The sequence below is a fragment of the Stegodyphus dumicola genome, chromosome 8 (assembly GCF_044657685.1).
Source record: "Stegodyphus dumicola isolate Sdum_Otavi_A_Nest chromosome 8, ASM4465768v1".
NCBI lineage: Eukaryota > Metazoa > Arthropoda > Arachnida > Araneae > Eresidae > Stegodyphus > Stegodyphus dumicola.
This window is the reverse complement of record NC_140775.1, coordinates 72,454,101-72,469,386: the sequence shown is the minus strand read 5'-3', so window position 1 is coordinate 72,469,386 and position 15,286 is coordinate 72,454,101. Positions and strand designations below refer to the sequence as shown.

Genomic DNA, 15,286 nt, shown 5'->3' with positions numbered 1-15,286 from the left:
AATTAATCATTGTTTGATATGTATCCATGGACATTATAAGAAATAGACCAACCCAAATGGGTTTTTTCCCTTACCTTGGCGTATTGCCGGCTGTCACCTTGCCCATATCCGGAGAAGTATGCAGCGCTCATAATTTTAAAGAAAAAGCTGGTGATAGCACCTCATTTCACAAATTAGAATTTTTAGATATTTTTATTTTTGAAACTGAGATTAATTTTTAAAAATGTACCATGTTTATCAAGCATAATTATGTTCTAAATAATTATAAAGCTGTTGCATGCTTTCAGGTCTGGATATTTTTGTAGCTTTTCCTATGCTGTAAGAAAATTTGTATCTCCTTCTTTTAAAAGTAATATTTTAAATCTGAACTAATAGAAAAATTCAAGCAAAAAATTTTCTCTTACAATTTTTATGCTTTTATTGGTATAAATAAGTAAAAAATACTAAAATTGAAAAAAGGGATTTTTGAAAGTTTTTGCTTAAAATTCTTATTTGTACTGCTTTTTTAAAATTATATCTGAATATTAAAGCATAATATTCTACAAAGAAGTTTTATTTCAATAATATTTCATAATACATTATAGTGATTAACACTTTTATAATTTTTATGCATTTATTATAAAGTTAAAAATTGTATTTGACTGTAATAATTAATTGTACTAGTATTTTATAGTGATTATTTTTTTTAAAATTTATGTCTAGTTCTGCATAAGTTTTCTTATTTATTGTTAATTTATTTTATCAGCCCAAAGAGGCGGCAGCTCAGAAAAGCTATTAGTTTCGAAATGGCATTTTGCTTTGTTTCACTATAAATGTCCGTTTCACTTTGCAAACTGTTGCCACCAAATATTATCGCCCTGTATTATATTTAAAGAAATTAAATAATGAAGAATCTGCATGAATGCATGTATGTTTCTCTCGCACTGTGAAAAAAACAACAGAATTTAGAACCATAAAATTTTGAATAACGTAATCCTCCACCCGAACATGTTCACCTGGACGGCCTAATTTCAAATTTGTTTTAATCCATTTGATATTTTATTATATATTTGATTTGTAACTTTAACGAAGTTTTGATTAAGAAACTCAACGAGTTTAAAGCAAGCAATGGCAACCCTATATAGAAAATAACATTTTTATCTCCAATGCGGAAATTCTAAAGATATGTCATTTTCAAATATTTTGTGATATTGTTCTTGAATTGAATTTTATGTGGTTTACTTGCGAAGAACATGATGTTTAATAAATAAAGGTAATACGCAAAACGTTACAAAAACGCTCCTTTGGGTGTAATATACAATTATATTGCTGAGTGCTTCCAGAGTTTATCTTTTTTTTCCCTCATTACACTCAAAAACGTTTATGCTCCGAATTTTATGAATTGCTAAAATAAATAATCATCTTGTAATGTTAATAATTAATGATCATATAATCAAATAAATGATCGTCTTGTTATGTTATAATAATTTTAAAAACTACTGCCTGAAAATGTTCATAAAATAAAAGAAAATTATCAGATCTTGTTTAATTTTACCTTATTTGTTTCAAAGCATCATATGCTATCAGTATTGTTTAATTTTACTTTATTTGTACACAAAAATAAGTTCATAAGTGTTGCGTTTAGAATTTTTACTGTTTTACTAAAGTAAAGAAATTTGTACAAGAATTACGCTTGAAAAAAATGCACAAAATGCAATGCAATAAAAATTATTGTTATCCTTGAATTATACTTTTTATAGAAACATATAGTGGTGAGGGTTAGTTTAGCAAATATATTTCATTTTGTTATTAAAAACAATTTAAAAAAAGTGAATTTATAAGACAAGCAAAGGTATAAATTATTTGTGACCTCTATAATTTGCAGTTCATGCCACCATTCTTGAGATAAAAATTTTGTAACATTTTATTAACCACGCCTCTTGCTTAAAATACTTACTTACTTAGGTGAATGTTTATAGCCCTAAACTAGTGCATAATGTTTAATTTAGAAGTAAAATATTCTTTAAGGTTTTGTTTCATTCATTTTTGAGAAATTTCAGCGCTTTTTCAATTTGGCCAATGTACACCAAACAGCGTGATACATATCAAACAATGCTAAATTAACACAATAATTAATAGCACATATGAGATTTTTAAGAATCGAAAAATGAATTTTACTGATAGGTGAAAAAATGACTTATATATTGAACTTGTGGAGTAGTCGAGAAATTTTGTAATTCATAGTTTAAATAATTTTTGGGTACGTGTCAGTTAAACGTCACTGTCGGCTTAGTAACCTGTTGACTAAATGTCTTGACAGGTAAGTGTCCCATAGCTCTAAATGTCCTGACAGCTAACTCTCTGTGTCGGCCAAATGTCCTGTTGGCTAACTGTCCGTGTCTGCTAAATGTCCGTGTCGGCTAACTGTCCGTGTCGGCTAAGTGTCCGTGTCGGCTAAGTGTCCGTGTCAGCTAACTGGTGTCAGTTAAGTGTCCCGTCGGCTAAGTGTCACGGACCCGTAATTTGTATGTGAGGGCATCCAGCCATACATGGTCAGAGGCCTTTTCAATATCCAGGAACAGTCCACTTGAGACTTTTCTCGGATGCAATCCTTCACTGATAAGTTCTACTACTCTGTAGAGTTGGGTTGTGGTGGAGAGTTGTTGTCTGAAGCCAAACTGGCAGGGTGTCAGGATGTTCTGCTCTTTTATGAAACTACTGATTCTCTGGAGTAATACTGCTTCTACTATTTTGCTAAGAGTTGAAAGTAAGCTGATGGGTTGATAAGACTCAGGAGCAGTAGGACGTTTCCCTAGTTTTAGAACTGGAGTGATCTTCGCCAGTTTCCAGTCTTCTGGGAAATGTTGCCACTTCAGAATTTCATTTATAATTTTAGTAAAGTAGAGAATAGTCTTGGTTGGGAAGTCTTCAGCATTCTGTTAATGATTTGATCATACCAGGACTTTTATTCTTCTTCAGCTTCTTTACGTATTCATACACCTCCTGGGGCATGACTGGAAGGATATTGTCTGTGTGTGGGCTTGTTGTAAAGTTGAAGTGAAAACTAGAAACTAGCTGTTCAGTGTTAGTATCGTGAATGTTGTTTGTACGAAACCCCCCGCTGAGATGCCAGATGCTCAGCTAAAAGTTCTGCTTCAGTTTCAGTGTAGTGGATCCTGTTAGGGGCCTTTAAGGGGCAGAATTTTGTTGTGGCTTTTTTTATACCTTGCAAGTGCTTTCCATAGACAGTTATCATCTATGAAGAGAGATTGAAGGCATTAGTCTAGTCAAGTCGTGCTTGAAAATTACTTAGGCTTAACTTGGCTATTGAGTCGATTTAGTCTTTGCTTGTCCAAAGGGTCTCTAGTTCTCTGAAACTGAAGTTTAGCAGCATTCTTGTTTTTGGTAAGTGCACTCAGTTCCTTGATCCTGATGTGTTTCAGAGATTTAACTTCTTTCTTAGTGCCCTTGTGGGCCTCCTGTATAGCACTGGTGAAGTCACGGATTAAGCCATCAATGTCCTTTCTCAATTGTATTGTTGGTATTATGTAGCAAACATTGCTCAGAGCTTTGGAAAATTTATACCAATCAGTAATAAAGGCTCTTGTGTCTGCTGTGGTATAGCTACTGATAACTAGCATCATCTGAACCGGGTTGTGGTCTGATGAGAGTTCATCCAGCACAAAAATATCCAGTGAAACACAGGTGTTTCTGAGCAGGAAGAAGTCTATAATGCCTGTGGAACGCGCTGCATGCCATGTTGGTGCGTTTGGAGCGGTTATGTGCAATGTGGCCATGTTGGCTAAGTTGAAGATTATGCATCTTGTTGGGTTGGAATGGTAGCAGTTTTATGCGCAGTGTTATGCATTAATATCACTACCTATAATAATATGTTTACCAAGTGAGAATAGAATACTGAGGTCAGCACTGATCAACGTACTATCTCATGAGGGTGGAATATAGGTGGATATAAAAATGTATGTTGTGTTAGTGTTTATGCAATAGCTGAGGTGCAATAGCTAATAATGAGTGCAGTAGCAAAGGCTTCAATGACCAAAAGCTGTGGGATTGTAACTTGATGGTGAGGAATTCAGCGTTTAACCAGGAGTGCTATCCCAAATCCTCTGGGCCTGTTACTGAAAAAAATTTTACCTGATCTGTAAACACAATAAATTCCAACATAGATTGGGGGTTTCTGGCCACAGTCTGTGTTCTTAAAGGAAGTTAAGATCAGGACTGTACTCATTTACAAAGTCTCTTAGTTCATTAATTTTAACCATTTACATTCCAAGTTATAATATTTAGACTTTTATACATGACATTAGACATAAACTATACATTGTTGTCACACAATGTTTTAAAACATTTCCTTATAAAATCTGTAACTCCCACTAAGCATATATCCTTTATACTTGCATTTATGAGCACTAGCACCATCTTCTGCCCTTTTAAGTCTCTTAGCTGATATGCTGAAAAGTTATAATACAACTGAATATAAGAAATTAAAAAGACTGCAAAACAACATAGTCAGTTGCAATATAAGCTAATTTAGAATCTTAAGAGCTACTAGCATTGTCAGATCTATGAACTAATGAAAGAAGATTCAGAATGTGATGAATTATTTTAAGCACATAATTAAAATCCTGTGAAATCTACCTTTCCCTTCCGGATAAACATTTACACCTGAAACCAAATAAATCTATTGGAAATAAGTCTATTTTACATTAAAAAAAATAATTTTCTGTCATTAACTTCATATTTGACCTCCAACAGTTATAGGGCCCACCAGCACCCGAGCGGTAAAGTCGCTGAACACTGGTAGTTCGGTCCGAGGTTCGAATCCCGCGAACGGGCTGGCTGCATGGGCGTTTTCATGGTTTTCCCCATGTGTAACATGTATACGAGCCAGTTTCCCTTAGAAAGTCCTCCATGAAGGCATCCCTCCCCTTAGGCAGATAGCCCTAGTTGCTTTGCCATAATTAAGTACACCACACACCAACAGTTATGAGCATAAATTTCCTTAATTACAGAAGGATGGCTTTCCAATTCATTACACACTAAAAATTATGCCATCCCCAGATGAATCCATTTCAGAATTACAATGAAGAAAATTCTCACTTATTTATGGCATTTTGAGGAACTTTTAGAGTTTCAGGGATAAATTCTTGATGCTTAGAGAATTAATAAAAAAATAAAATAATAAACATAAAATGTTAGGAATATTTAAAAAAAAATTACCTACTTTTTTTTTACGAAGTCCAAGATCCAGACGTCCAATATCTGGAATGATCTAAAATCTGGACCTCAAAGCTACCAACAACCTTTTTGTGTGTGAGTGTATTTTTTATGCATGCACATTTGATTCCCCCCTCCATAATAAAACATGTGAAGAGTTCCAATTCATAATTTCACTTCGGCACTAAATAAAATACGTCATTATTGAAGAAACAATCATTTTAGCATAAATTCGAGTGATCAATAATTTGGTTCCATAGCTGTGCATATTTGCTTGCCATATATCTGAAACTGAAACATTCTACATAGAAACATAGTTGATTTTACACCTGTTCCTAATGACAACCTGGTAAATCATTACCTATTATATTTTGCTTTCATCACTGCATATTTATCCAACACATGACAACTTGAGTAATGACTCATGCGGCGATGCCTAAAAAATTTTTTTTGTATTAATAAGTGAATAACAAAGAGTATGGTTACCTTTTATGTTGACATCACACTTGGTGGTGATTAGAGATTTAAGTTAAATGTGCTAAGAAATGTTAACGAGGAAAAATTTAACAAATATTTCTTTCCATATGCTAAAAATAGATTTTGTTAATGATACTCATGAGATAAAAGATTACATTTACTGCTATCTGAATTAAAAATAAAACTGATTTGTTATTTGCATAAACCCAGAACTGGTGCCAGAGCTCATATGGCTGAACAGGGCAGCGCAATTTTAGGGAACACAAAATTTTTGGAATTTAGAGAAGCACCGAGCCACAAAATTAAGAGATGACAAAATTTTTAGAATTTACGTAAAACACTGGGACCCAAAATTTAGAAGCAGGAAAAATTTAGAACTTAGAGAGGCACTTGGTAACAGAATTAATACCTGCAGAGACTGCATCAAGCAATAAGATATCTAATGCCAGCCCTTGATAAATCTTAATTATATGTGGGAATTTATTTATTCAGGACTCAGATAAGTCTTAAGCATGTGAAAGAAACATATGTATCATAAACAACTAAACTAATGCAATTCAGGATTAATTGTCTCAATGCACAATAGAAGAAAGACAAGATTTTGAGGAACAACTTGTCTTTCGTTGCCAATCTCTTGATACATAGCCAATAATGTATAGTGGACGCTATTAAGCTACACTAAAATTGTACTTTACTGATTTCAAGGAACTGCGTTGTTCCTTAACTTTCTATTTGATACTGCTTATTATTGTTTGCAGGCTGTTATTATTACAGCAATTTTATGAAAATTAAAGTTTGAACTTTCCATTATGTCGAAAAGAGTTTCTAATTCTGGAGTTGCAACAGGATCTACAAAGAGAAAACATGTTTCGACGTCCATTAAGCAAAAACTGGAACTGCTGCAAAAAAGTAGATAAAGATATAATCTGTCTCAAAATTATGTGACAGGTATGGCATTGGAAAGTCAACTGTCAATACAGCTTATTATTTTTTGCAGGCTGTTATTATTACAGCAATTTTATGAAAATGAAAGTTTGAACTTTCGATTATATCAAAAAGAGTTTCTAATTCTGGAGCTGCAACAGGATCTACAAAGGGAAAACATGTTTCGACATCCATTAAACAAAAAGTGAAACTGCTGCAAAAAATGGATGAAGGTACAATCCCTCTCAAAATTATGTAAGGAGTATGACATTGGAAAATCAACTGTATATGACATTAGAAAACAGAAAAAGGAACTTTTTGAATTTTTAGTAGACTGCGACCAAATTATTCATTATGCTAAAAGTGACAAATGTAAAAAAGTGATGATTGAATGGATCAGAAAGGATCACATCGAGGGCATGCCATTGACAGGTCCAATGCTCATGGCTCAAGCCAAAATACTTCATGAAGAAATGAAATTATAAACTAAGTGTATCTAATCGACAGGTCGGTTAACTAAATTTAAGAATCGCTATTGTATCAAGGCAATAAAAAGATTTCAGGTGAAAAAACTTCAACTGAAACTACTGAACTATTTGCAGATAAATTCATTGAACTCATTAATAGTGAAAAGGTGTTTCCAGAACAAATTTACAAAACTGATTAAATATGTCTTTTCTGGCAATGTAAAATGTACTGCAAAATACTTTGGCAACCTCTACAGAAAAGACTCCAACTAGTGTCAAAGATTCTAAAGTGAACCTAATTTTTAGCAATTTTAGCATGCGCAAATGCTGCAGGAATGCACAAGTGTAAACTTCTCACAATTGAAAAAAATACATGACTCCAGCGTTTAAAGAAGTGAAGATTTTCCCCATTATATATCAGGCAAATAAAAGAACATAGATGACACAAGCATTAATGAATAACTGGTTTGAAAATCATTTCATACCTGAGACTCAGCAACTTTGAATTCGGTTGGTTTACATGACGACACAAAAATTGTCCTGATAGTAGACAAATGTTCAGCTCATACTTCCCTTAAAGTTTTAGTGAAAGATAATGTACCCATATTATTCTTTCCTCCAAAGCATGCACAAATGCTGCACGAATGCACAAGTGTAAACTTCTCACAATTGAAAAAAATACATGACTCCAGCGTTTAAAGAAGTGAAGATTTTCCCCATTATATATCAGGCAAATAAAAGAACATAGATGACACAAGCATTAATGAATAATTGGTTTGAAAATCATTTCATACCTGAGACTCAGCAACTTTGAATTCGGTTAGTTTACATGACGACACAAAAATTATCCTGATTGTAGACAAATGTTCAGCTCATACTTCACTTAAAGTTGTGGAGCAATTAATAACGGAGGCGATGAGGCTGTACAACTCCCCCCTCACACCCGCTAACTGTGATTGGACTTGATCCAAAAAACAAGGAGAAACATTCTCTCCTTGTATGACTCACTTCTCGCGTTATGCAATGGACAGTAAACAACGCTTGTAATCATCTCTAGATATTTTTTTCTTCATATACCTAATAAATATGTTACGTTGTGTTTGCTAATATAATGATCGTGTTCCTTACCTCCGCAGCTTGGATTACACTTTATTAAGGTAAGATCTTTAATTCTGTTTTATTCATCTGCTCGTCTCGATTTAGCGAAGTTGTAACAGTAAACAGAAATGAACCACGAATACCTTCAACAAAAGATTATGAGACTGAGAATATGTTTACTTCAACTAAACGCATAAAATATATCGATATAAGCCATTCAGAATAAAAAAAAAAACAGAAAAGATACTTTACCATAAATTATCGCTGGATAATCCGAAAAAGGAAATAGCCAAGCCTGTCTTCAAAAGCGAAACAAAACTGCATAGTTGCGTACTGCGCATTCGAAATACAGAAGCAGAAATGGCTACTAGCTGCAAAAATAAATATTCGATCATGAAACTAAACAATAACAACTATCAAGTATGGAAGTACAAACTTGAAATGATCCTGAAAAAGGAAAATTTATGGGATTTAATAGCAGATGATACACCAAAAGAAATAAACGTCGAATGGAGAAAACGAGATGAACAAGCACAAGCTACCATTAGTTTACTTGTGGAAGACAACCAAATCGTACACATAAGAAATAAAACGACAGCCAAAGAAATATGGAATGAATTAAAGAAAATACATGAAAGAAAGAATCTTTCCAGTAAACTTTACCTTCTGAGAAAGCTGTATACGTTAAAACAGAAAACGAATACAAACTCGAAGAACACGTCAACAAAATGCTCGAAATCGTAGACGAACTGCGAGGAATCGGTGAAGAAATAAAGGACAGTCACATTGCAGCGCTCTTACTAAGCGGCTTACCAAAGAGCTACGAAAATCTCATTACAGCTTTAGAAGCACGCCCAGAAGAAGAACTAACGCTGGAATACGTAAAAACGAAACTCATCGACGAATGCCTGAGAAGAAAAGAAGTAACGCGAGCAGAAGAAATGACTGCTTTCAAAACGAATTTTAACACAAAATTCAAGCATTTAAATCAACGAAGATGCAATTATTGCAAAAAAATAGGACACTTAGAAAAAGAGTGCAGATTCTTAAATAACCACAAAGAAAAAGATAAAAACGAAAGTAACTCATTTTTCAAGAATGAAAAGCAAACGAATAAAGGAAATTATGGAAATAAACAGAAAACGAAAGTTGCTGTAAACGAGGATACACATGAAGATGAAAACAAAAATAAGAATCATGAGAAGACTGAGAATTACACGTTCGAAGTCACCAGAGAAAGAAAATCTCAAAACTCAAACTGGTCAGTTGACTCAGGTGCTACTTGTCATATGACCGATAACATAAACTTTTTCACCAAATTGGATAGAAGCAAAACTGAGCAGATAACAATTGCTAACGGCACGCAGATGAAGTCCGAAGGTATAGGAGAAGGATACTTATACTGTACAGACGACGAAGATAACGAAATAGAAGTGAGACTCATAGATGTTCTGTACGTTCCTGACCTAGAAGGAGGATTGATATCCGTACGAAAAATTACAAAGAAAGGATTCACAGTTGAATTTGAAGAAGATATTTGCAGAATAAAGAAGAAAAATAAAACCATAGGAATTGCTAAAGCAGAAGGAAATTTATACACCATAGTTGAATCGCAAAGAAAAAAAGCCAAAATTGCAACCGCAGAAAGAAGAGAAAATAGTATAGATCTTTGGCATAGAAGACTAGGACATAGAAATTATGAAGCAATCAAGAGGCTAAAGAATGATGACCTGGCAACCGGAATAAGAATTGACGGAGAAGCCAAAAAGGAAAAAGAATGCGAATGCTGTATCAGAGGAAAAATGACTGAATTGCCGTATCCCAAGCTAAACAACTATAGAGCAAAATCAGTTCTAGACTTAATACATTCCGATATATGTGGACCAATCGGTACAACATCACTAGGAGGAAAGAAATACTTTATAACATTCATCGACGATCATTCGAGATACACAACGATCTATCTGCTAGCTACAAAAGATGAAGCTATCTCCAAGTTAAAACAATTTGTAACCATGACGAAGAACAAATTCGGAAAGAAGCCAAAAGTCTTAAGAACAGACAATGGAGGAGAATATACAAGCAAAGAGATTGAAGACTATCTAAAGGAAGAGGGAATCGAACATCAAACCTCCGTAGCATATTCACCGCAACAGAACGGTAGAGCAGAAAGAAAAAATCGATAGCTAATGGAAATGACAAGATGCCTGCTACTCGATTCAGGACTCAAAAGAGAATTTTGGGGTGAAGCCGTAATGACAGCCACCTATCTACAGAACAGGCTACCATCAAGATCAGTTGAAAAAAATACCGTATGAACTATGGAATAATAAGAAGCCAAACCTAAGCCATATCAGAGTTTTCGGCAGCACAGCTTATTGTCGAGTTCCAAAGCAGAAAAGAAGCAAACTAGACGAAAGAGCAGAAAAAGGAGTTTTTGTTGGATATAGCGACCGTACTAAAGGATATAGAATTTACATGCCACATGCAAACAACGTCGTGATCAGAAGAAGCGTAATATTCGATGAAAACAAAAAAGAAGAAATGCCTTGTCAATTAAATGATCAGCATGAGGAAATAGAATGGCCATTTAAAGAAAATAAATTGACAGAACCACGTCCAAATGATATTACAGAGGAAGTAATTGAAACAGAAGAAATTCCCCCATTACCGAGAAGATCCCACAGAACGACTAAAGGAATCCCACCAAACAGATTCTCATACATGGCTAAGAACGAAGAAATCAAAGTTCCTAAAGACTGGGAAGAACTTCAAACTTTTCCTACCAAAGAAAAGGAACTGTGGTTAAAAGCTACGAAAGAAATGGAATCACTGAAGAGGAACAAAACATGGGAACTAGTCGATCTTCCAAAAGGAAAGAAAGCAATTGGAAACAAATGGACCTTTAAAACAAAATCCGACGCTTCAGGAAATATTATCAGATATAAAGCTCGTTTAGTAGCTAAAGGATATTGCCAAAAATTTGGGCACGACTACGACGAAACATTCGCACCAGTCGTAAAATATACAACAATAAGGACTATTTTGGCAATAGCAGCTCAAAGGAAAATGCACGTAAATCACTTCGATGTAAAAACAGCTTTTCTATATGGAGATCTGAAAGAAGATATATATATGAAGCAACCGGAAGGCTACATCTCTGCTTCAGAAGCAAATAAAGTCTGTAAACTGAATAAAAGTATCTACGGACTAAAACAAGCAGCCAGAAACTGGAATCACAAGATAGCTGAAATCCTGCGCAAACAAGGATACGTTCAAGGAAAGGCTGATCCATGTTCCTTCACACTAATCGAGAAAAACGCAAGAACTTACATAATCGTTTACGTTGATGACATATTAGTCGCGAGCGACAAGTGTGAATCAATTCAAGAAGTTGAACGAATTCTCAAAGAATATTTCGACATTCGAAATCTTGGAGAAGTGTCTACATATCTAGGAACTGAAATCAAAAGAGAAAAAGACGGAAGCTTTAAACTTCATCAAGCTAACAAGATTAAGAGTATGATCGAAAAATTCGACGGAGAGTCACCAAAGAAACTAAGTTATACACCCATGACTACGAATTTTACGAAGAACCAAAACAACCAGGATGACATTTTTCCCGATAATCGGAAGTATAGGGAAGCAGTGGGAGCACTTTTATATTTAGCAACAGTATCAAGCCCTGACATAGCAAATTCTGTTGGAATACTTAGCAGAAAAGTAGAAAATCCATCAACATCGGACTGGAACGGTATCATTAAAATCATACGATATTTGAGAGCTACAATTAATTACAAATTACATCTAAAATCCAATGGTGCACCAGTCATCAGAGCTTACAGTGACGCTGATTGGGCAGGAGATACCTCTGACAGAAAATCCACATCTGGATATATATTTCAAATCGGAAACAGTACGGTATCATGGGGAAGCAAGAAACAAAACTGTGTCGCCCTATCTTCGACAGAAGCCGAATACATCGCTCTAGACAACTGATGGGAGATTTAGGTTTCGCTCAACAGGAAGCGAACAACGTATTCGAGGACAATATATCATGCATAAATCTTTCCCGAAAAGAGAAAGAAAGCAGTTACACCAAACACACCGATGTGAAATATCATTACGTATGTGATCTACAAAATCAAGGGATTGTTAAATTAATACACTGCAACAGTAAAATGATGTATGCAGACATGTTCACGAAACCTTTGCCCAGACAACAGCTGGAATTTCTATTGAAAGGAATCGGGCTTACTTTGGACAGAACAGCTCATCGAGTGGGAGATTGTGGAGCAATTAATAACGGAGGCGATGAGGCTGTACAACTCCCCCCTCACACCCGCTAACTGTGATTGGACTTGATCCAAAAAACAAGGAGAAACATTCTCTCCTTGTATGACTCACTTCTCGCGTTATGCAATGGACAGTAAACAACGCTTGTAATCATCTCTAGATATTTTTTTCTTCATATACCTAATAAATATGTTACGTTGTGTTTGCTAATATAATGATCGTGTTCCTTACCTCCGCAGCTTGGATTACACTTTATTAAGGTAAGATCTTTAATTCTGTTTTATTCATCTGCTCGTCTCGATTTAGCGAAGTTGTAACAGTAAACAGAAATGAACCACGAATACCTTCAACAAAAGTTTTAGTGAAAGATAATGTATCCTTATTATTCTTTCCTCCAAACTGTACATACATCATTCAGCCTATGGATATCAGAATAGTACATGCACTAAAATGCAAATATAAAGTAGCATTTTTAAAATCCATGTTAAATTTCATGAATAATAGAAATACTATTCAAGAATTTTTTAAATATATTAGCATCAAATTTTCTGAGTGGAGGATCGCAGGATCATGGGAGGATGTGTCTTCAAATACTTTCAAAAATGCTTGGCATAATTTATGGCCAGCTACCATATTTCATGGTGAGGATGATGAAGATGATAGCCGCAAATTTGAAGGTTCTCGAATATCGCAAACTAAAGTTGAAATTTCCAATTAATGGATTTTGTAAAGAAATCTGGAGAAGCAGTAATAAATGAAGATGATATAAAGAAGTTTTCCTTGGGATGGCAATGCTCTAATTATCAATCAGTTAACGGACGGCAAATTCTGTAATATGGTTCTAGATCTGGAAAATACCACTACCTATAGTGAAGAAAGTGACAGAGAGATTACTGAAAATAAAAAAATTTCAATTGACAAGTTAGTCGAAATTCTCAACACAGCAATTACAGGACTTAAATAATGAAATTTTGCAACTGAACAAGAAATTATGCCTGCATATATATATAATTAAAGAGAAATTATTAGCACAAAAACAAAGCAACTGAAATAACTTACATTGAAAGGAATGTTTAATAAAGTAAACAAATAAATATTAAACTTATTTTGTTTTGTAAATTTTGATACATTTATGATCGTAAATGCTTCATAATTTCATAAATCACTATTTCATATTTTTTTTATTTTATAACTTCTACATTCCATCTTACTAGTTTTAAATTGATGGTATAATATCCGGAAAAAATCCCAAATCTGGAATCGCAGAAGTCCTGATGATTGCGGATCTCGGACTTTGTATTGCAGTACATTAAAAAATTCTCAAAACACACAAAAACTGCATTAAAAAATAGTTATTTTACCTCTGCTTGAGCTAACTCATTATCATGATGGGGAAATTTCAAGTCAAAACCTCCAGTATGAATATCGAGTGATTCTCCCAACAAAGCACTGGCCATGACAGAACATTCAATATGCCAACCGGGTCGCCCCTTAAATTAATAACACATCAAATTATTACACACTATAAATAATAATTATTGCACAAAATATTTCATTCTAACGTATGCACCAAAACCTTTAAAAATAATAGCAAATTTTTTTTTTAGACAGCATTTTAATCTTGTGCTATTTCTAAATATTTAAAAAAGCATTTCTACATGCTATGTGTTAAAAAAAAAAAAAATCTGTCACAGAGGTAAATAATATTTGTATTAGAAATGTTTTTATAAATTAATATTTCTTTAAAAAAATGTTAGAATAAATTTCATAAGATTATAAATGATAATTCATAGATACTTTATGACAGATTTTTAAATAAATTATTGCAAAAATATTGTTTTCATGTGATTCTTTTTCATACTCATTAAACAATGTGCCATTAAAATTTAAAAGTTAAAAATAAAAATTAAAAAAAATATTAAAAAGCACATACATGTTGTCAATCCTTCTATTATAGAGACAAATAATTTAATACAATTCAAAAGGGAAAAAAAATGGAGTGTGGAATGGCAACAACATTCAGAATTAGCAATTTGACAGGCAGCACTGATATTACTCAAATCAATTGTCATAAAAATGTTTTCTTGAAATATTCATTTTTAATGTCAGTGTAGATGCTACATTTAAAAACTGGGGCAGACATTCATATTCATACATCACATAAGATTTTTCAGGAACCACTTCATAACAGGGCTGCACTCTCTTACAAGTTGGCCGCTGTTAAAAAAGACATAAATCTTCATAATGATCCCACAGCATTCGGCAACATGCACAAACTGAAGATCAATTTATTGCTTCAAACTTATCATTGACACCCTCATGAAAATCCAGCATTTTTCATAAAGGTGCACATCTGGATTCATTCATAGAAATAACCAGACCTGACTTCTGTAAATGCAGATTTCAAACATTGAACAGTGGTCCCAAAAACATAGGTTGCATTGCAAAATAATTTTCTTTGAAAGTGAAAAGGTATTTTAACAATTTTTGTTTTACAGTTTTTGTATATTTAATTTTTTAAATTAAATAAATATACAAAAACTGTAAAACAAAAATTGTTTAATTTTTGTATATTTATTTATTTTTGTAAATTATGAATTAATTTATAGTTATTAACTCACTTAAGTCATTGTTGATAGTTATTCATATTTATTTATTATATTTGATACATTTGTTTGTAGTTGTACTGCAATATTTGGCACAAAAACCTAATGAGATTATCTGTGCCAAACTGATGGTTGAAGTGAAACAGTTATAAAGTCAACAATTTCCAGGAATTTATTAATCCAAGAAGTAACAGGGAATCAGGA

General features: G+C 33.6%; 1 protein-coding gene across 3 annotated transcripts in view; it reads right to left on the bottom strand.

Moving 5' to 3' along the window:
• Positions 1 to 15,286, bottom strand: part of CysRS (cysteine--tRNA ligase, cytoplasmic) — a 103,172-nt gene that overhangs the window by 46,112 nt on the left and 41,774 nt on the right. For 2 of the 3 annotated variants that reach the window (XM_085821998.1, XM_085821999.1), the window contains exon 11: positions 13,838 to 13,966. The exons of the other annotated variant lie outside the window; for it this stretch is intronic. In XM_085821998.1, coding sequence (XP_085678124.1) covers positions 13,838 to 13,966 — 129 coding nt within the window. The remainder of the gene's footprint in view (positions 1 to 13,837; positions 13,967 to 15,286) is intronic. 3 annotated transcript variants of the gene reach the window in all.